We start from the raw sequence: 24062 nt of genomic DNA, 5'->3' as shown, positions 1-24062 counted from the left end.
TGCAGTGATGTGTGTTGCGTGTTGCGGGAGTTGCGTTCATGTGTAGTTCGGCACCCTGGACATGGAGGGCCCTTGAGCGAGTTGAGAACCCTGCAACTGACATGTCCGACACCAGTCTCAGCATCCCTGCAAAGTACGAGTATGTATCATCCCATATCCAGTATACATGTACAGGCATAGGAGTGTAAGATTGTTCGTGTTTGGTGCGCAAACCCACTACCCCCTCCCTGCCCCCATCCCTCCGTACGTTTAGATGTAGATCGCAAGGGTGATCGGGTTGACGGAGAGGAAGTCGCCTTCGGTGAGCCACTTCTCCTCGATGAGGAAGTTGATGGGCATGGGCACAATGTGGCCCTTGACCCGTGACAGCAGGTCCTTGATCTCGTGCAGCGACAGCTCGGGGTTGGCGACGTGGCCGACCTTGACCCCCGCATTCTTCGAGACGTAGTCCCTGTACTGCGCCCAGCTGTGGATCATGTCGTTCGGCACGCTGCGGAATACGCGGTCGAACACGGCACGGTTCTGCCTGCCCGTCTCGAACATGAGGCGCTGGAACTCGACCGAAAGCGGGTCTGCGACAAGCAGATCAGACGGCGATCCCCAGTCGTACTCGTTCGGTGTCCCCACCATCTGCATGTTGGGCGTGGGCTGGTTCTCGCGCCCGAGTGGGGGCAGAGGGGGCTGCAACCCAAGGTGTTCTAGGCGTTAGCGAGGATGCTTGTACTGTAACCCACCGCGCATGAGTGCACGACGCCATGATGACGCGAGCTTGGTCGCCATGAACTTCTTGCCGCCCATTGTCGCCTCCACCATTTCAGTGTCCTCAATAACAACTGCAATCTCCGAGTCGTGATCACCGTTCTGGCTGCGGTCGTTCAGGTTGGCACTGCCAATAATAACGCGGCGGTCGTCCACAATCATAATCTTGCTGTGGATGTAGAGAAGCTGGGGTGAGCTTCGGTAACGGCTATCTCACCCACCTCAGTGACGATAGAGTCGCGCTCCTCCTGCTCAGTACCGAGCCACGGCTCCTGGTTGACCGAGACACCAGATTCGAGGGCATTTTGCCCAACTGTTGGTGGTGAGCGAAGCCCAACTTGACACTCACTGTTGTCGCTGACCGCCAGGTCCTCCCTAGGCGCGCCACTCTCAAACTTTTCAATGATAGCAATAGCCTGCGAGTCAGCATCGGGCGCTGGAGGCGAAGCTTACCTCGTCAACAGTCTTTGGCAGAGGAACTGCGTCTTGCGCGGTCTTCTTATCCTTGTTGGTCTCCTCAGCAGCAGTAAGCTGGTCGTGGGGCTTCTCGATGAACACAACCTCGCCGTCGTCTGTCTCCTCGCCTGGTTGCCCAACAAAGACACGAGCCATGGCAACTTGCGCCTCGTGGAAGCTGACGCCCGAGGCTGCCTCCATCTTTTGGATGTACCCCTTGGGCGCGTTGATACGGTCGTAGCTGCGGAGGTTCCAGAACGAGATGTACTCGTTACTGCGTGTTAACAGAGTAGTCGTGCGACAGGAAGCTCACGGGTCGAAGCCCGCCTCGCGGACCTTCTCGAAGATCGAGTGACCGCCGCGGTTGATTGAACGGTACTGCGCCTCCATGATGGCCTTAAGACCAGACTGCCCCTGGATATCACCTGGCTGTGGATTAGCTACGTTGCGCGCGGAGACTCACGAAGGCAGGGATCTCTGGAATGAAAACGAAGACCTTGAACGGACGGCCGGCCTTGGCAGCAGACACGATTCTCTCGACAATGGCGGCACCAATGAGGTTGGTGACGGGATTGCCTGTCTCAGTGGTGGTGATGCTGATGTTAGATACCACTGGGTTCTGCTGCGTAGCCTGCTCACACTGGTATGATCAGCTCCTAGTTCTCACAGTGCACTCACAGAACTGATTCTCAATGTAGATGCAGTGGTTCGCCTCTCGAATCATCGAAATGTACGCTTCTACGCTGTCAGCTTCTCCTCCAGTCCATTGTGGCCACGTACGCTGAATGCTGTCCTCGATAAGAGTGCCGTGACTCCAATCTGCGACGGAACGGACCACCTGCACACGGACACCACCTGCCACGGGCTCCTCATGCTGTTGGCGGGGAATCATGGACTTGAAAGTGGTCTGGGGGTGCATGGCCTCACGGCCAATCTAGCCGTTAGCTAACACCACTGAGTTGCGACGCACGTCCTTCAGCTCCGCGAGGTGGGGGTGGTCCTCACGGAATTGAGCGTCCTCCTTGGCTTCCTTGACAGCGTCTGGGTTGTAGTAGCTGTTCCACGGCTCAGGAAGCGTGAGCCAGTCCATACGGCTGTCGTGCTTGTACCTGACCGTTAGCGGTGTTACCTTGACAGCCGTACTTGATCTTCTTGACAAAATTCCAGCGCTGGCTGAAGTGAGCCACGAGGTCTTCCACAATGGGACCGCTGAGGGTGAGGGAGGTGTCATGCCAAGCTAGGAAGGTTAGCAATCCAGCTGGCACATAGCCAACTCACGCATACGCCCAGCCTCAAGGATGCAGAGCTCGTTGGAAGCATACTTGTCGACTGTCTGGAAGTCCATGATACGCGAATTGTTGTAGTCTAGCGGATGTCAGCTGTCTGTCGTCCGTCCTCAGGCACTCACCCTGTCCGGGGAACAGCGAGTTCTGGAACTGGGTTGGGTGCACATCCGCAATGGGGTGGTTGGGGGTATCCCATCGGCCCCAGCAGGCATCGAGGCCTCCCATGGCCGCCCATTTGCCGTCGACGACGCAGAGCTTCTCGTGATGCGAGAAGTAGTACACGAGCTCGCCCCCGGAGTGGTCTGGGTGACGCATGACGGCAATGTTGTCATGAAGATCCTCGAGAGCGTGCTGCGCAAGTCAGGCAAGCCCTTGGAACCTGCACATACCTTGGTGTGCTTTGAACCCAGCGACATTGAGGCGGTGACCTGAGGGCGTCAGCTGTGCCGGCTATTCTTTCAGTAGCATACCTCCTTGTAGACCTGAATATAGATCAAGACGCCCTGCTCCGCTTTGCGCTTGAGAAGTCTGTCGAGCCGCCACTCTGGGTAGTACGCTCCTGGCCGACGGAGCTGAGCTAGTCAGCGACCTTCCCTCCTCAGAGCTCCGAGCTCACCTGCAGCTCTGGCGACAGCCACCAATCGAGGATCATAATGGTCTGGAACGTCAGCGGAGTAAGTCGGATGCACGCACGTGCTGAGCCTTATCGATCAACTCAGATAGGGCCCAGAAGTAGTCTGGAAGTCAGCTGGGCGGCCATCGTGGGCGGCGTGTTGTCATCTGGACGCACCGTGGCCGTCAATGTGCCACTTGACGAGGTTGGCCTCGCGCTCTGGTGCAAAGGAGCGGAAGCGGTGACCGTCGCGGATCTTCTCGAGGGCGGCGTCTGCCTCTTTCTCATGTTCCTCGTCGTGGCGATGGTTGGGGTTCCAGGTAGTTGCGATGGAGACGCCGACGCGGGAGAGGCCACTTGCGAGGAGGTCAACCTTTTCGCGAATCTTGTTGATGTGGCGCCTGTGAGGGGCGTTGCTTGAGCCGTCATCGATTGGAGCGGCCATGATGAAGGAGAGATGATGATGATGATGAGAAGAAGAAGAAGAAGAAGAGAAAGAGGATGGAATGGGAGAAAGATGAGATCGTGAGAAGAGGGAGGGGAGGGAGATTTGTGTTGTTGGTGGGAAGGGGAGGATAGAAAGGAAGGTTGTCACAAAGGCAGGGCAATCGGTATGACGCCAGTGTCGGTTGCCAGCCTCACAAATCCCAGGGCCCTTGACTGCACCGATCCGACTGCCGATCTCTCTTCATAGGTTGTCGCTCTATTTTCGTACTCGGGCCATATCTCTCCGTAGCTCCGTAGTAATGCATCTTCTAGTTCTGGGATTTCTCTTCGTATCTGAGACTCCCTCTCCGGCGAAGGAGAGCGCTGTCGCAACATGCATTCACTCACTACTCCTCCCGCCAATTCGCCAAGTGGCTTGCCTTTGGCTTGTCATTTGCATTCCCTGCCAATTGCCCCCTTCGGCCGCCGGTAGTCGTCCCCGGTGAAACTCGGTGCCTGAACATGATCATCGATCGACAAGAGGATCAGGATGGGCACGTTTCTGAATTTGCTCCCGGCCGACAAAGCCCATTTTCAGAGATACACAAATTATACTTCCGTCGTCTATCACTCAATTTCGTCATAGAGCTCAAAGCGCGTCTGACATTAGAAAGACGCGTCTCACCAGACACCAACAAGGGCGCCCAAATGTTGACAGCCGGCATCATCATCATCATCATCATCAACAACAACTCTTGATCCCCCCATCCTCTTGGTCCTTTTAACTCAGTCCACATCCAGCCCGCCCCTCAGCCGCCGCCTCAACGCACATCGCGCAGGGCAGTCTGTCGACGGGCAAACTCACACACCACCCGCCCAGCCCTCTCGTCGCGCCCTACGCCATGCCCCTCCTCCTGCCTCCCGGCCAAGATCGCCGCCCCTCCGAACTCACCTATACGGACGGGTACAACTCCATTGTCTCGCGTGTCCGACGAAAGCGCGGCACAGGTTCCGGCGGCGTCGTCATCATCGCCGGCATCGACATGGTGAGCGACACCCACCTTACCTGCCCTCCACTAACATCAGGACGGCTTGCTAGCCTCGCGCATTCTCACATCCCTCTTCAAGCAAGACAATGTGCCATTCCAACTCGTGCCCGTTGGGGGTTACACTGACCTCGAACTCAAAGCTAGAGAAGCATTAAAGTCTGAAGATGTGAGCTTGCCGAGTTGCGACGATGATTAACATCAGTTGCACACTCTCATCCTGCTCTCGCTCGGCTCGATCCTCCCCCTCGCAAGCTTCTTCGAGCTTCCCCGCGGCGTTCATCTCCATGTCATGGACGCGCGTCGCCCTTGGAACTTGTCCAACCTCTTCGGTATCTCGCTCGACGTCGATGATGATGGGGAAGAAGCTGGTGAGGGCAAGATTTGGACATGGGGTGACGGTGACGAGGTCAAGCTCGACAATGTTAAGAAGAGTTGGGAGACACTGGAGGTGCGTATGGCGCAAACCGCCCTCCGGACAGAATCGGCTGACGGCTCAGTATGAGCCAGAGTCTGATTCCGACTCTGACTCCGATGAGGAAGATGACGAGGACGCCGCGGCGGACGAGGATGAGGAGCGGACTGAGAACGGTTCCGACGACGAAGATGGCGAAGACGGGGAAGCAACTGGTGACAACGACGGAAGTGGAACCCGTCCCCGCAAGCGCTCTCGCGAGTCGTCCACAAAACCTAACAAGAGGAGACGAGACGACGTAAAGGTAAGAGCATCTATACCTTCCCTCGTCTAGTGTCATGATTACTGAACCTTTAGCCACGAAAGATGCCGCGCGCAGTTCGAGAAGCGCACATCGAGCGTGTTAGCAGGTATTACGAGGCTGGAACGTCATACGGCATGAGCGTCGCGCAGACAATCTATTTGCTAGCCACGGAGCTGGAACGAGCAGACAACGATCTATTGTGGCTGGCGATTCTTGCAGTCACTCACCAGTACGTTTCGGCACAGATCGACCGCAAGCGGTACGACATGTTCCACGTAGCGTTGTCCGACGAGGTTGTGCGTCTCAACCCGCCCGTCACGAGCCGAGAGCCAGACGCCGACAATCGTAGGATAACGAAGAGCGACGAGCTACGCTTTGTGCTATTCCGCCACTGGAATCTCTATGATGCCATGCTCCACTCCAGCTACGTGGCCGGAAGAATGGGAATTTGGAGGGAACGAGGGCAGAAGAAGATCCGAGGATTACTCGCAAAGATGGGGTGAGCTAATGTTGTGTCATCAACGTCCACTGACACCCAGGTACTCCATGCAGCAATGTGTCCAGGCCTACGCCCACATGGACTTGAAGCTGAAGAAGGAGCTCCCGGAGAAACTCGACGCAATCGCACCAGAATATGGCCTGGTCGAGCTTGAGTATCCGTCGTTTGTCCGCGCGTTTGGCTTCGAAGTCGCTACCATGTCGGCAGCAGACGCTGTCGAGGGTCTCACAGCACTGCTCGAAGCTGCGACAGGGCTGCGCATCGAGGTGGAGGTAGAAGGTGGGCGAGGCGGCGGCGAGTGGTTTGGCTCTATGCGCACCTGGTCGATCGGGGGCGACTACAGCGTCATCGAGCGCGATAACGCGCCTACAGAGGAGGCGGACATCGAAATCGACAAGGAGGACCGGTCGAAACAGAGTCTCTCCGCCAACTTCTGGATCACGTACGACGCGTGTGGAGAGTGAGTCATTGCGGGTCTGGCGCAAGCCGAATCTGACGCCAGCATCGCCCTGCTCAAGAAGTCATTACCGCTCGCCAAGGCGCTGCACTGCGCCATTATCCGGCAGGGCTCGGCCATCCTCGACAAGGGTACGATCCGGCCACTGCACAAGTTCCGCTTCACTGCCGTCAAAGAGGGCCCGGACCTGCGCATCTTCAGCAAGCCGGCGGCGCTGGCACGCCTCGCCCTCTGGCTCATGGACGCGACGCGCGACAAGTGGACTGACCGGGACACGCGGAATGGGTATACGGTCACGTCGCTCCCTTTTGTGATTGCGGTACTGAACGAGGAGAAGCGCACATACCTTGTCGCCGGCGTGACGGGTGCGCCTGAGTTCGGAGATGTACGCAAGAAGTGAGTGACTGCAGCGGCGGTACTGACGGACAGCAAGTTCGGCCTTGCGTTCCAGAAAGCCGCGCAGGAGAGCCAAGTGGCCTGCAGTGAGCTGTTTGACACGAGCGTTATCGAGATTGCCGACGTCGACCTGCAGGGGTTCATGGAGGTGCTGGCTATGCGCAGCGTCACCATCTAGACATGTACACACTATTGCCATCCGTCACTTCTACGTTTACTTGTCCAATCTCTAACTCGCTGGAACTCTACGCGGAAGACATTTCAGATCTGAGGGGAGGGTCATTGCGCATTCGGCTGGAATGCAGCAGGGGGCGGGGGGACAGGAGGAGGGGCCTCGGCAGATGCGGGGGCCTCAGCGTGGTTGGGTGCGGTCTCAGACGGCAGGATGGCAGCAGCGCTCTGCTCTTGAAGAGATTTGGATTCCGTGTGCAGGGGCGCTGAACTGGAGGGCTCCGCGGCGTGTTCTGTTGGCGAGCCAGATGGTCCGGCCTGCGAGTCGGAATACCCCACCTGCGACCCAGAAGGACCCGCCTGCGATGCAGAGGGCCCGGCGGCGTGTGCGCCATTATCGCTATCTCTCGCGAGGACCTCGCCCATCTGATCCTTGGTGACGACGTCGAAATGCCCGGGCCTGGAATCAGCTACGGCAGACAGCCTACTCACCGGTAGAGGAGTGTGAGGGGCCTGCTCTCGTCGGCGGCGGCGGCGCCGCCAAACTCGACCCAGTTGATGACGTCGCTGCTGACCTCGGATCGGTCGAGGTACGCGACGCGGATGGGGACGGCGAGTGCGGCGGCAAGCGCCATGATTTGCGCGTGGTCGGCTTCTTTGCCGCACGGCTCGACCTCTTCGCGGCAGAACTGCTCGGGCGTCACGGGCTCGAGCGTGGCCGGCGAGAAGAGGAAGGGCGCAAAGTCGTCGGGGTGGGTGCGGATGTACGCGGCGGTCATGAGGCGCAGGGCGACGACGATCGAGTTGCTCTTCTCGGCGTCTTGCAGGACCTCGAGGATCGAGAACTCGGTCGGCTCGCTCCCGGCCGGCTGGGAGACAAAGGTCGAGATCACGCTGATCAGCGGCTCGACGAACTCGTCCACCAGATCCTGTTGGAAGCCGACAGACGCCATCATCGGCATCGTGTCGTGCACGGCTTTGAGGGCGCGCGAGGCGTCGTCGGTCCGCGACGGCGCGTAAAGAATGCGCAGGAGGTATGCGAGTGTAAAGGCTGCGGTGGGTTAGTATTCCGTTAGAGGTTGGGGAGAGGGAGAACCGACGTACATCGGTAAAAGCAGTCGCCGTCACCGCGCGCACGCCACACTTGGTCCCACCCGTTGTCTTGCAGCCACTCGAGCTTGCGGAGCACCTCGGCCGAGCCGTTGAGGTACTCGCCCTTGATGGCGAGGAGGTGGACGGGGCCGGTGATTAAAGGCTTGGCGTTAGCGGTGCGTGCGCAGCCGGAGGGCCCCAGATATCGAAATCGCCGAGTCACCGTCACTGGGCTGATGTTGTTCTGGCGGGACGCCATCCACGACACGTCACCGTTGTTCACAGCCGCAGCCCGCAGCCCACAGCCCGCAGCATACAGCCGCACAGCACAGAACCAAACCCACCTTGTTCATCACACTGGCATCCATGCCCTCCATGAGACGCATGATCTCCTGGTCCGTGAGGGTGGACAGGTCGGTCGTCTCGTCGATCTGGCGTTCGTACTTCATCCCTGCGGAGGCGGCGGCGAGTGCTGAGGCGTGGAAGTCTGAGCGGGGGGCGGGGGTCTGCGAGCCCGAGGCAGGCGTGTGGGGGCGCGAACGGCGCTTGTCCTTGGACGAGGAGGACTTGGTGGTGGGGGGCTTGGGCGGCGCGTCCTCGCGCTTGCCGAGGCCGATCTTGGAGAGGAAGCCCAGTGTGAATAGAGCCTGTCGGCGGCGTGGGAGGATGGAGAGGAGGAGAGTGATGAGAAGAAAGAAGAGAGGAGACAAGGATGAGGGATGGAGGGATGAGAGACTGGGCAGTGGTCATCGGCCGGCTGGGCATTCCGCAGCCAATGGGCCATCCACCTGTGCCTGGAGAGGCTGAGCTCACCGTACCCGTTGGCCGTTGGGTGGCAAACAGAACGCGTCGCCCTCCACGTGCACGTTTCATTAGGATTTGATAAGACAACAACCATTAGCAATCGCTATTAGCCGACCCACGCTGGATGACGGCCGCCTAACTACTGACGCTTGAACCGCTACTGACATGACGCCAACGACCTCCTCGCCAAAATGTCGACCATGACGGCACCCACGCTCTTCACTCTCCCCCCACATCTACAGGAGAGCATTGCCGCGCTCGTCGCTGCCGACGTTGCTCCGGCGCGCCTGCAAGACGACTTGCGCGCGGCTCTTGCCGCCGCCGGAATCGAGGAGATGGAGGAAAGCGATGTGGACGCAGAGCCCACCGACGGGCCCAGCAAGCCGGACGAGCCTTCGCCCGCCACTGCCGCCTCCGCGGGCTCCGATGCCGGGAGCGAGCCGGTCGATGTGAAACCACCGCGGCGCAAGCCGCCGACGATCGGCGGCGAGCTGCTGGACGCGCTCGCAGCATGGGCGGGGTCGGCGCGCGACCGCCTCGTCTCCGCGGGACTTGGTGAGTGCCTATTCGACGCAACTGACCCAGACCCCGCAGACTACAGCTTCATCGGCCTGCTGGCCGGCACGGAAGTGTACCTCCCGCCGCGACAGCGCGCGCTCGCCGCGGCGGCGGACAAGGCGCTGGCGGACCGCGAGAAGGTGGGTGTGAGCGGGACGCGCGCTGATCCAAGGCCAACCCCTTCCTTCCCACATACATGTCGCCGACCCCTCCTTCGCTCGGGTCAGAGTACCGCCAAATGTCGCGGCAGGTCGCGACGGTCTTGAATGTGCTGTTCTCGATCTTCGGCGTCGGCGGCGGCGTGTACTATGCCGCGCGGAGCGTGGGGTGGGCGCGCGAGCGCGCTATCTTGCTCGGTATCCTTGCTGGCGTGGTGGTTGGGATCGCGGATAGCGTGTTGCTCTGGATCTTCAAGGTCCGCCTCAAGAAGGACCGGAGGGATACTGCGCGACGCCGCGTGCGCTTGAACAAGGGCAGCGCGGGGATTCCGGGGAGCGCCAAGGTGCTTAGTCTGGGCGGCGAGGGGGAGGGTGAAGGGGAGGGGGAGAGCGAGGTGATTGCAGCGCTGGAAGAAGTCGATGTCACGTCGGCGTCCGCGTCCGCTTCGACGCCGGCGAAACGCACCCTCCGCCTCCGCCGCAAACCGCTCTCATAGTCGCATGGGATATGGAATAGTATATGCAGGGTATAGGGCTACAGTGTGGTCTAGAACGGCGCGGTGGGATACATGTTGGGCCGCTCCCAGCCATTCAGGCTTGTGGTTGGTGGTGGGGCGGGTGGTGCCCCGACGACGCCGGAGGCAGGGGTTGGTGTTGGGGGTGACGAGCCCCGTCGTGGCTTGTAAATCAGTATAATGATCATGGCCACGATTAGCAGGATGAGGAGCAGGATACACTTTCGCTTGCCCGTATTGCTCTGGTATCGACGCGCGACTTGTAGTTCCTGCACCGCATCGTCCATTTGCTTGGCCGTCTGCTGCACGTTGTACTCGACCGAGTCGAGCACCGTGCCCTGTTCGACGACTAGATTGCCGAGATCGCGGAACAGGTCGGCCAGCTCGCTGATCGACGAAGCGATCTGGGTAATCTCGTGTGTGCGCTGCTCGATGTCGAGCGCTACGCCGGACTGTGTTTGAGACTGGAGCTGCGCTTGCGACTTGGATCAGCTTGGAGCTCAATAAGCAGCTCCGCCCGCTGCCTCGGCGAATAATCGGAGACCACACCGCCCCGCATCCACACTCACCGCCTCCTCGTCCTCTGCCAGGGCATCGTACGAGTCTGTTCCGCGCAGCGTGATCGCGCCGCTCGCAGCCAAAAGGTCCTTGTTCTTGATCGAGTGACCTTGCAGTTCTGGTATCAGCCACCAACACCCTTCCCACCCCTCGACTCCCCCGCAACCCACTTTGCATGTACACGCGCTGCTTGACGCGAAAGTGCCCGCTCGCCTCTTGGATCTTGCGCGCGAGTCCGCGCTGCACATTCTTGGCCGTGACCTTCTCGGCGCGTGTCGCATCCTTCCCCGGCGCGATCGATGCGACGAGCTTGGACGCACGCCGAAAGTCCTGCCGTCAGTCACCGCTAGATAGCTTCGAGCAGACGCACGCGTGTAATGTCGCTCGTCTGTCGCTCAATCTCACGCTCCTCGGCGCTCCGGTCCGTGAACGCTGGCAGCACGTGCTTGGCGTGCAGCTTGTCCAACGCCGCGACTGGGGTCAGCGTTTGGATCGCGCGTGCACAAGCGCACCTTTGGCTGTGATGCGCTCGAGGATTTCTTCGACCTCGTCGCTCTTGTCCACCCTGGGATGAGCATTCCGCGCCACGTCAGAAGATTGGGCCAACGCCATCGACGAGCTTGAGCTTGAAGCATGCCGCTGTCGTCCATTAGCACGTACCATTTCGGCGGAAGGCCCTGCATGTCTACGCGCGCGTGCGCGAGCAGGCCGCCGCGCTCGTCGTCCTCTACGTCGACGGTGTCGCCATACTGTGCTGCTGCGAGGCGCGGGGCGCGCCCCGAGCCGAAGCTGCTGCTGTCCCGGACGGAGAGATAGAAGAGGGTGCGCGAGCGAGTGACGGGCCCGTCTGGAGTCTTGGACGAGGACGCGTGCGCGTGCGGCGCGTACGGGTTCATGGTGATGGTGTTTGTGGGGGATGGAGATCCGCAAGGCAGTGATATGACGGTAACGGCCGCCGTTGCCGCGCCGCGCGCCGTCATCCGTCGCCCGACCACGTGGGGGGATTACACCGGACATTTGTCCATTAGGTTGAATCTGAACTGGACTAATAAAAGGTGGGAGGGTGGGTGGAGGTCAAGCTGGCTATTATTATGTAATTGATTTCTTATTAGCCTCGGCATATCATTACCATTACGTTTGACCCTGGGTGGCTGCCCACATGGCCCGGTAAAGAGTGGCAACGCGGCCATCTCCTCTCCCTCTCCCGCTCTCCACGGCCCTTCTCCAACTTTCCTCGTCCTCTTCAATCACCTCTCTTCTTCCCACTCCTCCTCTCCTCTCCTCTGCAAAAGCGCAATCGCACACGTACAGCGCACCCAAGAGCACCGAAACCCCCTTTTTCCAACTCCCACCATGTCCAACTTCATGTCCGGCGGCGGCGTGGAGTGCGGCCCCACCAGCGCCCTCAAGGATGTGTCATCTCGCGTAGACCGCGACTACGGCCTCCAGCGTGTACGTCCTGCTTCTGATCGCTCGAACCACAGCTGATCCACCCAAAGGACCGCTACGGCGCGCAGCCCCAAGCCGGTCCCAGCGCCGGCCCCAGTGCAGTGAGATCTCATGCATCGCACGCCATCGCTCCGCCCACCCAGCCTGCTCCGGCGTGGTCGGACGAGCGGAGAACATGCTGACATTGCAGTTCCGCACTCGGCCTGGCGCACCAGCAGCACCTGCTACAGCCGCGCAGCCTTCTTTTGACCTCTCGCAGCTTCGCTCGCACCTCCCCGCCCATGCTGGGCCAGTGCAGGCGGGCCCCGCAATGCACATGCAGCCAGCACAGATGCAGCCAGCACAGGCACAAGCGCCCTCGCGCTGGGCAGAGGGCTTTGACGCCAAGGGCAAGTCGCGCGCCGTCGACGGCACATGGGGCAACGAGTTTGGGCGCCAGCAGTCGGCCTCGCCGGCACTGCAACAACCGCAGGCCGCACCCTGGCAGCGCGGCGGCCCGGCGTTTGCCGAACCCCGATACATGGGGAATATGGGTATGCCCATGATGTCCCAGCCCATGCCGATGTACCAGCCGCAACCTGTATTCCAGCAGGCGCCGCCGCTGATGCATCCTGCGCCGCAAAAGGCCGTGCCGCTGCCGCCGACCCAAGTGCCTCAGCAGCCGGCCGAGCAGCAGGCGCAGCCCCGACAGGCTGACCGGCCACAGGACGATCTTGCGCGCACGGCACAAGCCCTCGTCGAGCAACTCGACAAGGAGGAGCTTGGCCAGAACCAGAAGCTCGCCGAGAGCCAGTTCGTGCGTCTGCTCCGCGGACTAGGCGATGGATCTGTGGTTGTTCAGGAAGGCTCGGGTGCTGTGCAGGAGGGCACGGAAGTGAGCGAGGGCGCCAAGTTCGTCGACGCCAACGGCGGCGGGGACTGGGCGAGTGCTTTCCTCGGCAGTGGCGCGGCTCCGCAGACGACGCAGCAACCGTCAATGTCCACGGGCGATTTCCAGGTGCATACATCCGGCGGCGCGAGGGAGACCGGGAGGCCCTTCGCTGACTTCCAGACGGCGCTTACGATGAACGACGGTGTGATGGGCCAGCGGCGCAAGAGCGTGCACTTTGACGAGCCTGCCGTCGTGAGCGGCGTGCCGTCGACTCTGGCAGAGGCGCAGAATATGACGGCCACGGCCGTGCCTGCGGCCGCGACGTCATGGGAGGAGGACCTGAGCGACGACTTCAACGACGAAGCTTTCATGCAGTACAACGGGCGCATGCCGCAGGTTGCCGAGCAGACGGGGCAGACGACGTCAGACCGCGAGGGGTGGGACGAGCTCACGGCGCCCTGGTATGCCCAGGAGACGGAGCAGCAGCCGTACCTCTTCCACCAGGCGAACCCGTACGCGATGGGTGCACCGATCGTGCGCGAGCTGTCGCCGACGACGATGGTGAGCGCTAGTTTGTGAGGGGCTTGGGTGGCGCCGGCTACCCCGTTCCGCTCCGCACGCTCACGGCTATCCGTGAGCCGTGTGAGCCGGACATTTCTCTCGTGCCCTGAGCTCCACACCCGCATCCCCCATCTCTCCCCATGATTGTACTGACGCCAGGGTGTGCTCGAGCTGGAGGCTGCCGTGCAGCAGGAGCCGCGGGATGCGTCAGCATGGCTAGCGCTTGGCCTGAAGCAGCAGGAGAACGAGCGCGAGGACGCGGCGATCAGAGCGCTGCAACACGCGGTCGAGCTGCAGCCGGAGACGCGGCCAGCATGGCTGGCCCTCGCGGTGTCGTACACCAACGAGGGGAAGAACGACCGGGCGCACGACGCGCTAGAGCGGTGGATCGAGCTCACGCAGCCCGGCGCGGCGGGCGAGACGATGGGCGAGAGCCGGGAGGAGCGTGCGACGCGCATCGTAAACCGCCTGATCGACATTGCGCGGCAGCGGCCCGACGACTTGGACGTGGACGTGCAAGTAGCGCTGGGCGTGTTGTTCAACGCGTCCGAGGACTACGCAAAGGCCGAAGACTGCTTCACGGCGGCGCTCGAAGCCCGCCCCGACGACTGGGTGCTGTACAACCGCCTGGGCGCGACGCTGGCCAACTCGGGCCGCAGCCACGAAGCCATCAAGTACTACCACCGCGCGCTGGGCTTGCACCCCAACTTTGTGCGCGCACAGTTCAACCTCGGCATCTCGTACATCAACCTCGCGCAGTACCGGCTCGCGGCGCAGTGCATCCTCGACGCGATCCGCCTGCAGCACTCGGACGTGACGGAGGGGTATGGCGCCGACACGGCGGGCCAGAACACCAAGGGCGTGACGTCCGAGGCGCTGTGGACGACGCTGCGCATGGCGTGTCTGCATCTGCAGCGCCCGGACCTTGTGGCGCTTGCGAGCCACCAGGATTTGGGCGGGTTCCCGCTGGAGCTTTAGTGGCGGCGTAGGCTGTGGGCGTTGTCGAGCTGGAAGCGAGGCGCTAGACGGGGTAATCATGTACTAGTTGTGATGTAGTGTTGGATTGCGTTGCAGGCGTTGCAGGCGTTGCAGGCGTTGCGGACGTTGCGGACGTTGCAGGCGTTGCGGACGTTACAGGCGTCGTGGGTGTGGGCGCTAGGCTCATCGTCACGTGACGACCTCCACGCTCATTTCCGCCACCTCGCGCGCCACAACCTTTCCCACTCTCCATCTCCTATACGCCCACCTCCCCCCCGCCCCACCATGCTCTCCGTGCCGCGCTTCGTGCGCATCTTCCTCGTCGCGCTCGTGCTCGTGACTGTGCCGACCGTGTTCATCTTCTACCCCGCGACGCCGGAAGCGGACACGGGCGCCGTGTCGCTCGAACAGGGCGGGATAGATTCGGAGCACTGGCGCGCGCCGGGCGGGATGGGGGTGGGGGTGGGCGGGGGTGCGGGCGGGGGTGCGGGCGGGGCGGGTGGGAGTGGGAGTGGGAGTGGGAGTGGGAGTGGGAGTGGGAGTGGGAGTGGGAGTGGGAGTGGGGGGTGGCCGGGCAAGGTGCTCAATTCTGAGCACGGAGCGGAGGGTCAGGAACACGATGGGACTGACAATGGCGACAAGGATGGCGTCGCCGACGCCGCGGGCCCGGCATACAGCATCCCGCAGGACGTTGTTTCCGGGGCGGTGATTATGCCGCATCTCGGCAACGCGACGGCCAAGTGGGTGCGGAGCAGGGCTGGCTGACCACAGAGCCGAGCTTGGGCGCGCGGCGTGGCGCGTGCTGCATCTCATGACGTTGCGGTATCCCGAGGTGAGTGGAGAAGGGAGGGGAGCTGACTCCAGAACCCCACGCCAGACGACCGCGCAGCGCTCAAGTCCTTCTTCTACCTCTTCTCGCGGCTGTACCCGTGCGGCGAGTGTGCCGAGCACTTCCAGAAGATGCTCAAGACGTATCCGCCGCAGGTGAGAGGGGGGGAGGGGATGAAGCTGACGCCAGACGTCGTCGCGTAAGGCCGCGTCGATGTGGTTGTGTTCGGTGCACAACCTTGTGAATGAGCGGCTGCACAAGCCCGAGTTTGACTGCTTGACGCTCAACGATGTGTATGATTGCGGGTGTAATGACACGAGCAGTGCGGCGCCGCGGGCGGGCGCGACGGCGCGGCTTGGCGCAGGCGCCGAGTCCGAGTGATCTGTTGTACGCATGTATACATCTCTCAGTGCGGGGGGTACGGGAGGGGTGGGGAAGGGAAGGGGTGGGGGAAGAGCGTCGCGGCAGAACAGGCGCAAAGCGCTCTCGCGCGTTCTCATGGCTCGCTCGTGGGTCGCTCGCCGCTGGGCGGCGCGCTGGGAGCGCCTACGCCACAGGCGGCACCGGCGCGCCGGCCGCAATCTCCTCCTTTGAGAGAATCTCCTTGCCGGTCTTTGCAATCTTCTCGGTGACGGTGTCGAAGGGGGGGAGGGAGGGGCCGTAGACGACGACGCGCTGCGTGGGGAGGGAGACGGTGTATGCGTTGGCTGTAAGTTTAGCGGAGTGTGGGAGGGGGGGGGGGGGGGAGGGGGGGGGGGGAGTTGGCAGTGGGGAAGACAGGAGAGAGGGGGAGGAAGGTGTGGCGTGGGCGTGGCGGATGAGGCGGAGGCGGCGAAGACGCGAACAGGATGGCGGAGCGAGAGCGAGCAGCAAGGCGGAGGCGACGCGAAGGCGACGCGAAGACGACGCGAAGACGACGCGAAGACGACGCGACAACGCCAAGGCGACGCGGACAGGCAAGCGGGCGCGTAGAAGGAGATGGCACGATACGAAGATGTCAGCACGCTTCGCGCGCCTTGCCCTTCCCCCTCCCATCCCGACCTCCCCATCTCAGGTGCCGCCGTGCCCCGTCACCCAACTCTGCCCCGCCCAAACCCGCGCTTCAGCCCCTCATGCCTCACCCGCCCTCCTCAGATGTACACCCCTCACTCCACTTCTCCCCACCCCCCCACACACACACACTCACGCGCCTCAATGTTCTTCTTCAAGACGCGCTCAATAGCGCCGGAACATCCGCCACACGTCATCTTGACGGTGTAGTTGTACGCTGGGCCGGTGGACTGTGTGAGCGGGGGAGGGGAGGGGCTTACAGCCATGGTTGTGAGTGAGTGAGTGAGTGAGTGTGAGTGGGAGTGGGAGATGAGATGAAGAGGGAGGTGACAAGGTTGCCGATCACTTGATCGAGACTGATGGCGTCAGCGGAGATTCAGCGGAGATGGGGGGGGTGTCCGTGGTGCGGGGTGACAGAGGAATAGAGTACGAATAGAGTAAGAATAGAGTAATAGGAGTTGTACTAGGCTCAAGGATCAAGGAGACTAAACATGCTGCGGGGGAGGGGAGGGGAGGGGAGGGGAGGGCTACGCGCACATTCTACAGGGCGGGTTGAGGGGAAGGGGCTGGAGATGGGCTGGAGATGGGCTGGAGATGGATGGGACGGACGTACGGAAGGGGACTGGAGACTGGTACTGAGGCCGCGGGGGCTTAGCCAGACTGGAAAGTGGAAGCTGGCTGAAGCTGGAGGAGATCTGACGGCTAATGGCTGGAGCGTAACGCGTTGATGGCGAGAGGCCTCCATATGCTCATATGGCCACATGGGGATCCCCATACATGCCATACACATAGACACAGCCTCTGTGATCCGTCAGACGATCATAATGGTTCAATTGCTCGCATTAATGACTACTTGACAATGAATGACTCGAGATGATCAAACCAACAAACATGATACGTCCAGTACCCAGAAGCCAGAACCCAGAACCCAGAACCCAGCGATCTCCCCGTTCCTGCTGATCCATAGATTACGATTAGCCTGACCATCCGACTGGCGCGATGGCGCGATGGCGCGATGGCGGCGACTGAGAGTGACTGAGAGTGACTGAGAGTGACTGGGAGCCTGACTGCGGCTGATCGCTGCCCACTGGATGGCCAAACGGAATCGCTGATCGGCCAGCTGCCAGCAACAGCGACAGCGAATCGGGCCGTCCCAGATAACAAGCACGCGTACAGGCATTCCCCGCGTCGCCAGTCGCCAGTGATCCAGCCGCCAGTCATCTCAACTCCCAGCAGCCTGCCGCCATCCTCTCACTCTTGTGGGGCCGCAGTTGGGGACGTGGGGAGTGGGGAGTGGGGACGATAACAGATATCTCGCGGTTGCGCGATTGGACGCATTGGACGCATTGGAACGCATTGGGCGGTGAGAACAATGCCCGCGCGTGGCTTCCCCGCGGTGTGCCGGAATGTGTTAGCCAGCATGGGTGGACGCCGGTCCGACCACACCCGTAGGACTGGGGGGCCCGGGGGCCGGGGGGCCGGGGGGGGGAGGGGGGGGGGGGCCAATGGATCGGTGGGTAGTGGATAGGGTTGGGCCGAGCGGGGTGCGGCCGCCAGACAGCACTGAGTGGGAATTAACTGACGACGTGATCAGAGTCATCGAGGAACGGTGCGAGGGCCGAGGGCGAGGGCGAGGGTGCCGAGGGCCGAGGGGAAGCCGTAGGCCGTGGCTGGGGCCGTGGGCCGCGAGTGTGGGCCCGACCCGACGCCGAGGCGGAGGATCCGAGGCGCGAGGCCCGAGGTGCGAGGTGCGCGGGGGCGAGACGCGTCATACCTTGGTGTGCGGGAGAAATAAGGGGGCGACGTTTTACCAGCGCAAGCAGAGTCACGACTCTGAGAGCTACGACGCGGGTGTGCAGGCCCAAAAGGCCAAGAGGCCAAGAGGCCAAAAAGGCCAATAGCCAATTGTGCCCGAGCCAGAGGAAGAGAGACTTGGCGGCTGCTTGGAGGCAAATGATGGAGATCCGCGAGCCGCGCGCCACAAGCTCCGTCCTGCACTGGGGTGGACGGAGCAAGCAAGCGATTCAGAGCGCCAGCGCCAGAGCCCAGCGCCAGCACCAGATCGCCAGAGCGATCAAGCAAGCGCTCGAGTGTGCGCCCAGCAGAGGTCTTATTGACGCCGCTCCGACCTCGCCCGTCATGTCAAGTGCCAGGGTCATGTGGCGCTCTGTGCTTACCCTTGTTGGCCCTGAGGACTCCCCCCCACCAACCAATCAAGATCTGCCACTTATCGGGTGGTGTATGTACCCGGGCCAACTGATCCGGGCAGCAGGCCAGCAGGGAGGAGGAATTCCCAGCCAGCCCCCGTGGCCCCCGTTAACCCGGCCGCTGGCCTCTGGCTGGGAAAGGGGAAAAGTAAAACTGCTGGGTGAACAGAGTTGTCACCGTGGGGGGCCGCAGCGAGGCAGCAACCAACCGAGGAGCGACGAGGGCGGAGGAGATGCGGGGCGCAAGAGCACAAAGAGTCAGGCGATCAGGCTGCAGGCGACCAACCACTCGAACTCGAGGACGAGTCGATCCACTGCTGCTGCTGCTGCTGCTGCTGCTGCTGGGCAAGATAAGGAGCCCTCCCTCATCCCATCCCATCCCATCCCATCTCCTCCATCCATCCCTCCTCCTCCTCGTCGTCCTCCCTCCTCCTCCTCCTCCTTCTCCTCCCTCCACCACACCTCCATCTCTCCTCTTCATCATCTCTCTCTCTTCTCTTCTCTTTAACTCATAAAACCCCCATAGCCACTCGGCTCTTCTCTCGCTTTACCAAAGCACTTTCCTTCTTTCCCCTTCCTTTCCCTCATACTCGTGAGTCTCTCTCCATCTCCTCTCCGAGCTCCCCAGCTCCGAGCTCCACCTCTTCGTCCCCCCCCCACCCCCCCACACGTCCGACCGACGCGTCAACAATAATGGCGTCGAGAGTCTGGGCATTGGTGACCTGACCTGCCATTGCACAGCAGCTATGACACTTTTTGGGCCGCTCCACTACCCTTCCCCCCCCCCCCCCCCCCCCCCCGCCACTCGTACTGACACTAAACGCGTCTACGTCGTCGAATCAACTCCGCACGCGCCACTTGCCTCATCCACTCGCTCTTCTTGTCACTGTTCAACCTCATCTTCCGCCCCATGTGTCATGCTCTTCCTTCTTTCTCCTCTCGGTCTATGACGGTATTTTGCTCCCTCACCGCCTCTTTACACCGCACCCGATCATACCATCCACCCACCCGATTAACCCACCCTACAACCACCGCACCGGATTCGCCACACACGAATAACCCTCATCCCTCAATCCATCCATCCCTATTCCCTCATTCTAACCCTGGCCCCTTCGTCCCACTGTACACCCGCCACATCCACCCCCCCACTCCACCCGCTGACTCGTTTCCTCCTCCTTGCTCCTTCTCTCTCTCGCTCTCTCTCCAAACGCTCTAAATCACGCTCCTCTTCTCATCCCCACCCCCCCCTCTTCCCATTCTTGATTCCACCACATCTCTCTCTCTCTCTCTTTCTCATTCACGTTCTCATCGCCCAATACCACCACCACCACCACTCATATTCCCCCTTCCCATCCACCTCGCATTCACTACCCATAACAGTCCCCCCCCCCCCCCCCCCCCCCCCCAACAACCCAGACATCATGTCGGCTCTTATCCCCACCAAGCGTGTTGACCTCCTCGCGCCTTATATGGCGCTCGACCAGGGCTCTTCTGTCCAGGCCGAGTGTGAGTTTCCCATCCTTATTCTAGTAGCTTACCCCCCCAGACATCTGGATCGACGGTGACAATGGTCTTCGTTCCAAGACTATGACCCTCGACAAGTCGCCCGCCTCCATTGCCGAGCTCCGCGAGTGGAACTTTGACGGCTCGTCTACCAACCAGGCCCCCGGTGACAACTCGGATGGTAAGTTTGCCCAAGACTCTCACCTCTCGGACATTAACCCCAGTCTTCCTCCGCCCCGTCGCCATCTTCAAGGACCCCTTCCGTGGCGGTGCCAACATTCTCGTCCTCTGCGAGTGCTATGACAACGACGGCACCCCCAACAAGTCCAACTTCCGTGCTCACTGCAAGAAGGTCATGGACGCCGCAAAGGCCGAGGAGCCCTGGTTCGGTCTCGAGCAGGAGTACACCCTCTTTGACGCCGATGGGCAGGTCTTTGGCTGGCCCAAGAACGGTTTCCCCGGTCCCCAGGGCCCCTACTACTGCGGTGTCGGCGCTGGCAAGGTCTTTGCCCGTGACTTTATCGAGGCTCACTACGTGAGTTTACCGTTGAATATCAAAAACTAACCAATCAGCGTGCCTGCCTCTACGCCGGTGTCAAGATTTCGGGTATCAACGCCGAGGTCATGCCTTCCCAGTGGGAGTTCCAGGTCGGCCCTTGTGAGGGTATCGAGCTCGGAGATCACCTCTGGATGGCCCGTTTCCTCCTTCTCCGTATCGGTGAGGAGTGGGGCATCAAGCCCTCGTTCCACCCCAAGCCCCTCAAGGGCGACTGGAACGGTGCTGGTTGCCACTCGAACTACTCGACCAAGGCCATGCGCACGCCCGGCAAGGGTATGGCCGCGATCGAGGCTGCTATCCAGAAGCTCGAGGCCCGCCACCTCGACCACATGGCCGTCTACGGCGAGGACAACGACCAGCGTCTGACCGGCCTTCACGAGACCGCCGCCATGCACACCTTCTCGGCCGGCGTTGCCAACCGTGGTGCCTCTATCCGTATCCCCCGTCACGTCGGTGCCGCCGGCCACGGATATCTTGAGGACCGCCGCCCGGCCTCGAACATTGATCCTTACCGCGTCACCAGCATTATGGTTGAGACTACTATTCTCAACGCGTAAATGCCGGCGAGGTTTGGTGAGATGATTTGTGTATGTACATTGATTTGGAAGGCTGGAGTGGGACTGGCGCAGCGCGGAGTAGCAAGGCGTTTTACATGGGCGTTGCAGATTGGATCAGCACTGTGTCTTTATGCAGCGTCCTGCACGAGCGTGAGCGAGCGTAGCGAGCGAGCGTGAGTGTGAGCGAGAGCTCGAGCAGCGAGCGAGCATGGGTGTGAGCGAGAGCTCGAACAGCGAGCGAGCGAGCACGGGATAGGTAGGGGGGAGTAGGCAGAAGGCAGTGAGAGAGAGACTAGGATGTGATAGCGAGGAGCGCAAGTGGGCAGTGAGCATGATCTCGTCGGCGCTGGTAATCTTGGCACTGTCGATCATGTGTAGTAGTAGTAGCATGCGCGCCACATCCGCTATCGTTATCATGATAGCGAGTACAGATATCTGTGGACTGCGGGCAGCGTGAGTCGGGCGATCGGGCGGGCGAGCGGGCACCGCGTGGGGGGCCATGTGTCAAACCCCACGCACCCTACGCCATACTGGACATCAGGGGCATCGTGCATCGGGAAACGCGGCGTTGCGGGCGTTGCGTGGAGCGGGATATCAATGCGTCTTCCGCGACTATCTTATCTGTCGTCGGGCTCATCGGCGCCATCGAGTCCACGGCCTGGCAGTGCGGCGGGAGCTGGCGCGGAGTTTCGCCACACTTCGGGATTCGGACGGTTTGGGAATTAGACCGTGGGAAAGGTCCACCGTGGGAAAGTGAGAGTAAGCCGGTCAGGCGAGCATTGATCGTGTGAGCATGTGCAATCTGCGGCGCACTTGCAGGCAAAGAGGAACGAGCGACGGAGCAGCCGTGTCTCGTCTCGAGACGCGACGGCAATCTGACGCCGCACGCTCGACGCGGCCGACGGCGATCATCCAGCTCACCGGCTGGTCATGTGCAAGCTGCTTAGCGCCAGGTGCCAGGTCCCATTCAGCTGTGGCGTTGGGCACTCTCGCCGAGCCTGGCGTAGATATGATATGAGCGCGAGGCACTAGAAGGAGAGATGCCTTCCCGTAGCTTTTGGCTCCACAGGCATTCCGGTTGATGATATCCGCTAGCTAGGAGCGCAAGGTTGCCAAGCGCGAGGGGCGGGCACGCCTCGCGCCTACCGATGAGTATGCATGCTCCGGTTTGTCTTGGATCTTGGAGGCGCAAGAGATGGGAGACGTGAAGATGGGTGGCGGCGACTAAACAATCCGCTGCCGAGGCATGTGAGGCATGTGAGGCATGTGAGGGATCGACGGATCGTCTGCCTGCTGCCTGCTGCCTGCTACCTGCTGCCAGCGATCAGCGGCCTCACAACGCGCGATGAGACGCGCCAACTCGACACCATCATGCACCATCCTCGTGACCACGGCCAGACCAACACGCCCATCAACCCCCGTCCGGCATGAAGAGACATGCTGTATATATGAGTGAGTGGCAATTAAGCTCAATGTACATGTTCCAGAGCTCGCCCTGGTGCAGTTGGTTGCCACCGCCAAGCACAAGGAGACTCAACGTACATAAACACATCTCCTCATCGTCCGTCTCTTCTCTCTTCTCTCCTCTGGTCATCGGGCCCTCCGATCCTCTGGTCCTTGGCCGTCCCCACCACGAGCGTCCGGCCCACCCCTCATCCACTGTCACACCGTCGACGGCACCAGCGCCCCCCGCCGGTCTCCGCTAGGTCCAACCCCCCCCAATGCCTCAGATGGCCAACGTGTCCGGCGCGCCGCGCGCCTCTTGCCCCCTCCCCGACCCCTCCGAGACATCCCCCTCTGCCTCCCAAGACGCCGGCGACGACCACCTCCGTCCCCCCGTCGCGTATCAGCGGCCTCTCTCGCCCGTCTCCGAGGCCTCCACTACCCCTTCACTCGAGGACCGCGGCAACCCGTTCCACCATGCCATCCCCCAGTTGCACACTCATTCCGACCGCTTCCTTCCTCCTATTCCCGCTGTTGACACGCCCTTCGAGCTACCCCTTCCTCCCCTCGACCTGCCCCCCGAGAGCGACACCTCTTACTTGTCAATCAAGAACACTAATCTCCCGAGAGCGGATGAGCCTGTCCCGCGCTCCGTCGAGGAAACGCCCACTCCGCCGTCCATCAACGGGTTCGCGTTCGCGGGTGAGGGCGAAGCCCCCGCAACCTCGCCCCCTCTGCCTAGCAAAGCCAGCTCGGATGGCGGCAACGGCACGAATGGCTCAAAGAACCCAAGCCGCATTCTGCCCCCCCTCCAGACCAACGTTCCGCCGCAGCGAGTCAACTCGCTCTACTCGCCCGGCGGCCGCCCGTCCAAGCGAAAGCGCCGCAACATTGTCCTTCTTCTCGACGGGACCGGCAAGGAGTTTTGCGACAAGAACTCGAATCTCATCAAGCTCCACACGGTGCTAAAGGCCGACGAGGACCAGTTCCTCTACTACAGCAGTGGGCTTGGTGAGTTCAGATGGGCAGTCAAGGACCGCCAAACACACGCTAACACGCAGGTACTGTCCTGCCGTCCAGCACTGGCTCGTGGGCAGAGATCCGCCGCAAAGCCGCCATGGTGATCGATCTGGCCCTCGCCTGGTGAGTTTCGACGCGTGACGCCAGTGGCGCTGATCAAGTCAGGAATTTTGACGATTTCGTCTGTGATGCTTATGCATACCTCATGGACTATTACACCCCGGGCGACCACGTGTTCATCTTTGGGTACTCGCGCGGCGCGTATGTTGCGCGTGCGCTCGCCGGCATGATTCAGAAGGTAGCTGGAGGCTAGTACAGCGCTAACCTCAGGTCGGGCTGCTCCCACGCGGCAACCATCGCTCAGTTAAGGCGTATGTCTATCCTTCATGTGCCAGTCTAACCCCAGGGCGTACCGCGTCTACACGGATCACCGCGTGGTGAGGGGCGAGCGGCCATGCACCAAAACGGACAGCCCTGGTGCGCTGTACCGGCGTATATTTGGTCTCTCGCGGCCAGTCGTCA

The 24062-nt window shown here is 61.4% G+C and overlaps 15 protein-coding genes across 15 annotated transcripts; 9 read left to right on the top strand and 6 right to left on the bottom strand.

Annotated features, from left to right (window-relative positions):
• Positions 1-249: 249 nt before the first annotated feature.
• COLE_00054 (uncharacterized protein) lies at positions 250-3559 on the bottom strand (the record flags this gene model as incomplete). Its single annotated transcript, XM_018425661.1, has 18 exons — positions 250-698; positions 735-945; positions 981-1072; positions 1109-1175; positions 1213-1489; positions 1529-1644; positions 1679-1834; positions 1883-1953; positions 1996-2149; positions 2186-2324; positions 2359-2452; positions 2494-2580; positions 2624-2852; positions 2891-2929; positions 2972-3073; positions 3118-3159; positions 3195-3238; positions 3292-3559. 18 exons carry the CDS (start codon positions 3557-3559, stop codon positions 250-252), a joined length of 2637 nt encoding a protein of 878 aa, XP_018274887.1.
• An 883-nt stretch (positions 3560-4442) lies between these two features.
• Positions 4443-6835, top strand: COLE_00053 (uncharacterized protein; the record flags this gene model as incomplete). Its single annotated transcript, XM_018424679.2, has 8 exons — positions 4443-4586; positions 4627-4755; positions 4792-5037; positions 5087-5305; positions 5359-5804; positions 5845-6264; positions 6307-6657; positions 6691-6835. The coding sequence occupies 8 exons, from the start codon at positions 4443-4445 to the stop codon at positions 6833-6835; spliced, it is 2100 nt and encodes a 699-aa protein (XP_018274888.1).
• Positions 6836-6936: 101 nt separating this feature from the next.
• On the bottom strand, positions 6937-8369 carry COLE_00052 (uncharacterized protein; the record flags this gene model as incomplete). Its single annotated transcript, XM_018421614.2, has 4 exons — positions 6937-7288; positions 7321-7879; positions 7933-8083; positions 8265-8369. The coding sequence occupies 4 exons, from the start codon at positions 8367-8369 to the stop codon at positions 6937-6939; spliced, it is 1167 nt and encodes a 388-aa protein (XP_018274889.1).
• A 546-nt stretch (positions 8370-8915) lies between these two features.
• COLE_00051 (uncharacterized protein) lies at positions 8916-9937 on the top strand (the record flags this gene model as incomplete). Its single annotated transcript, XM_018427105.2, has 3 exons — positions 8916-9279; positions 9310-9422; positions 9455-9937. 3 exons carry the CDS (start codon positions 8916-8918, stop codon positions 9935-9937), a joined length of 960 nt encoding a protein of 319 aa, XP_018274890.1.
• A 50-nt stretch (positions 9938-9987) lies between these two features.
• COLE_00050 (uncharacterized protein) lies at positions 9988-11409 on the bottom strand (the record flags this gene model as incomplete). The annotated part of the gene is made up of 6 exons (XM_018424680.2): positions 9988-10437; positions 10525-10631; positions 10684-10843; positions 10884-10987; positions 11026-11078; positions 11174-11409. The coding sequence occupies 6 exons, from the start codon at positions 11407-11409 to the stop codon at positions 9988-9990; spliced, it is 1110 nt and encodes a 369-aa protein (XP_018274891.1).
• Positions 11410-11866: 457 nt separating this feature from the next.
• On the top strand, positions 11867-14372 carry COLE_00049 (uncharacterized protein; the record flags this gene model as incomplete). Its single annotated transcript, XM_018427079.2, has 4 exons — positions 11867-11965; positions 12013-12063; positions 12153-13394; positions 13554-14372. 4 exons carry the CDS (start codon positions 11867-11869, stop codon positions 14370-14372), a joined length of 2211 nt encoding a protein of 736 aa, XP_018274892.1.
• A 711-nt stretch (positions 14373-15083) lies between these two features.
• COLE_00048 (uncharacterized protein) lies at positions 15084-15582 on the top strand (the record flags this gene model as incomplete). The annotated part of the gene is made up of 4 exons (XM_018421058.2): positions 15084-15112; positions 15144-15204; positions 15237-15356; positions 15391-15582. The coding sequence occupies 4 exons, from the start codon at positions 15084-15086 to the stop codon at positions 15580-15582; spliced, it is 402 nt and encodes a 133-aa protein (XP_018274759.1).
• A 165-nt stretch (positions 15583-15747) lies between these two features.
• Positions 15748-16236, bottom strand: COLE_00047 (uncharacterized protein; the record flags this gene model as incomplete). The annotated part of the gene is made up of 1 exon (XM_018425678.2): positions 15748-16236. One exon carries the CDS (start codon positions 16234-16236, stop codon positions 15748-15750), a length of 489 nt encoding a protein of 162 aa, XP_018274760.2.
• A 110-nt stretch (positions 16237-16346) lies between these two features.
• On the bottom strand, positions 16347-16517 carry COLE_00046 (uncharacterized protein; the record flags this gene model as incomplete). Its single annotated transcript, XM_018425540.2, has 1 exon — positions 16347-16517. One exon carries the CDS (start codon positions 16515-16517, stop codon positions 16347-16349), a length of 171 nt encoding a protein of 56 aa, XP_018276495.2.
• A 583-nt stretch (positions 16518-17100) lies between these two features.
• Positions 17101-17472, bottom strand: COLE_00045 (uncharacterized protein; the record flags this gene model as incomplete). The annotated part of the gene is made up of 1 exon (XM_018419676.2): positions 17101-17472. One exon carries the CDS (start codon positions 17470-17472, stop codon positions 17101-17103), a length of 372 nt encoding a protein of 123 aa, XP_018276496.1.
• A 1020-nt stretch (positions 17473-18492) lies between these two features.
• Positions 18493-18966, top strand: COLE_00044 (uncharacterized protein; the record flags this gene model as incomplete). Its single annotated transcript, XM_018419678.2, has 1 exon — positions 18493-18966. One exon carries the CDS (start codon positions 18493-18495, stop codon positions 18964-18966), a length of 474 nt encoding a protein of 157 aa, XP_018276497.1.
• Positions 18967-19368: 402 nt separating this feature from the next.
• On the top strand, positions 19369-19674 carry COLE_00043 (uncharacterized protein; the record flags this gene model as incomplete). Its single annotated transcript, XM_018424057.2, has 1 exon — positions 19369-19674. One exon carries the CDS (start codon positions 19369-19371, stop codon positions 19672-19674), a length of 306 nt encoding a protein of 101 aa, XP_018276498.1.
• Positions 19675-19879: 205 nt separating this feature from the next.
• COLE_00042 (uncharacterized protein) lies at positions 19880-21077 on the top strand (the record flags this gene model as incomplete). The annotated part of the gene is made up of 4 exons (XM_018424867.1): positions 19880-19964; positions 20005-20142; positions 20186-20496; positions 20535-21077. The coding sequence occupies 4 exons, from the start codon at positions 19880-19882 to the stop codon at positions 21075-21077; spliced, it is 1077 nt and encodes a 358-aa protein (XP_018276499.1).
• A 793-nt stretch (positions 21078-21870) lies between these two features.
• COLE_00041 (uncharacterized protein) lies at positions 21871-22095 on the top strand (the record flags this gene model as incomplete). Its single annotated transcript, XM_018419677.2, has 1 exon — positions 21871-22095. The coding sequence occupies one exon, from the start codon at positions 21871-21873 to the stop codon at positions 22093-22095; it is 225 nt and encodes a 74-aa protein (XP_018276500.1).
• Positions 22096-22807: 712 nt separating this feature from the next.
• Positions 22808-23853, top strand: COLE_00040 (uncharacterized protein; the record flags this gene model as incomplete). The annotated part of the gene is made up of 2 exons (XM_018420050.2): positions 22808-23609; positions 23702-23853. The coding sequence occupies 2 exons, from the start codon at positions 22808-22810 to the stop codon at positions 23851-23853; spliced, it is 954 nt and encodes a 317-aa protein (XP_018276501.2).
• Positions 23854-24062: the final 209 nt, after the last annotated feature.

This window comes from Cutaneotrichosporon oleaginosum (assembly GCF_008065305.1).
Source record: "Cutaneotrichosporon oleaginosum strain ATCC 20508 chromosome Unknown ATCC20508_contig01, whole genome shotgun sequence".
Taxonomy (NCBI): domain Eukaryota; kingdom Fungi; phylum Basidiomycota; class Tremellomycetes; order Trichosporonales; family Trichosporonaceae; genus Cutaneotrichosporon; species Cutaneotrichosporon oleaginosum.
This window is presented reverse-complemented; position numbering and strand designations above follow the sequence as displayed.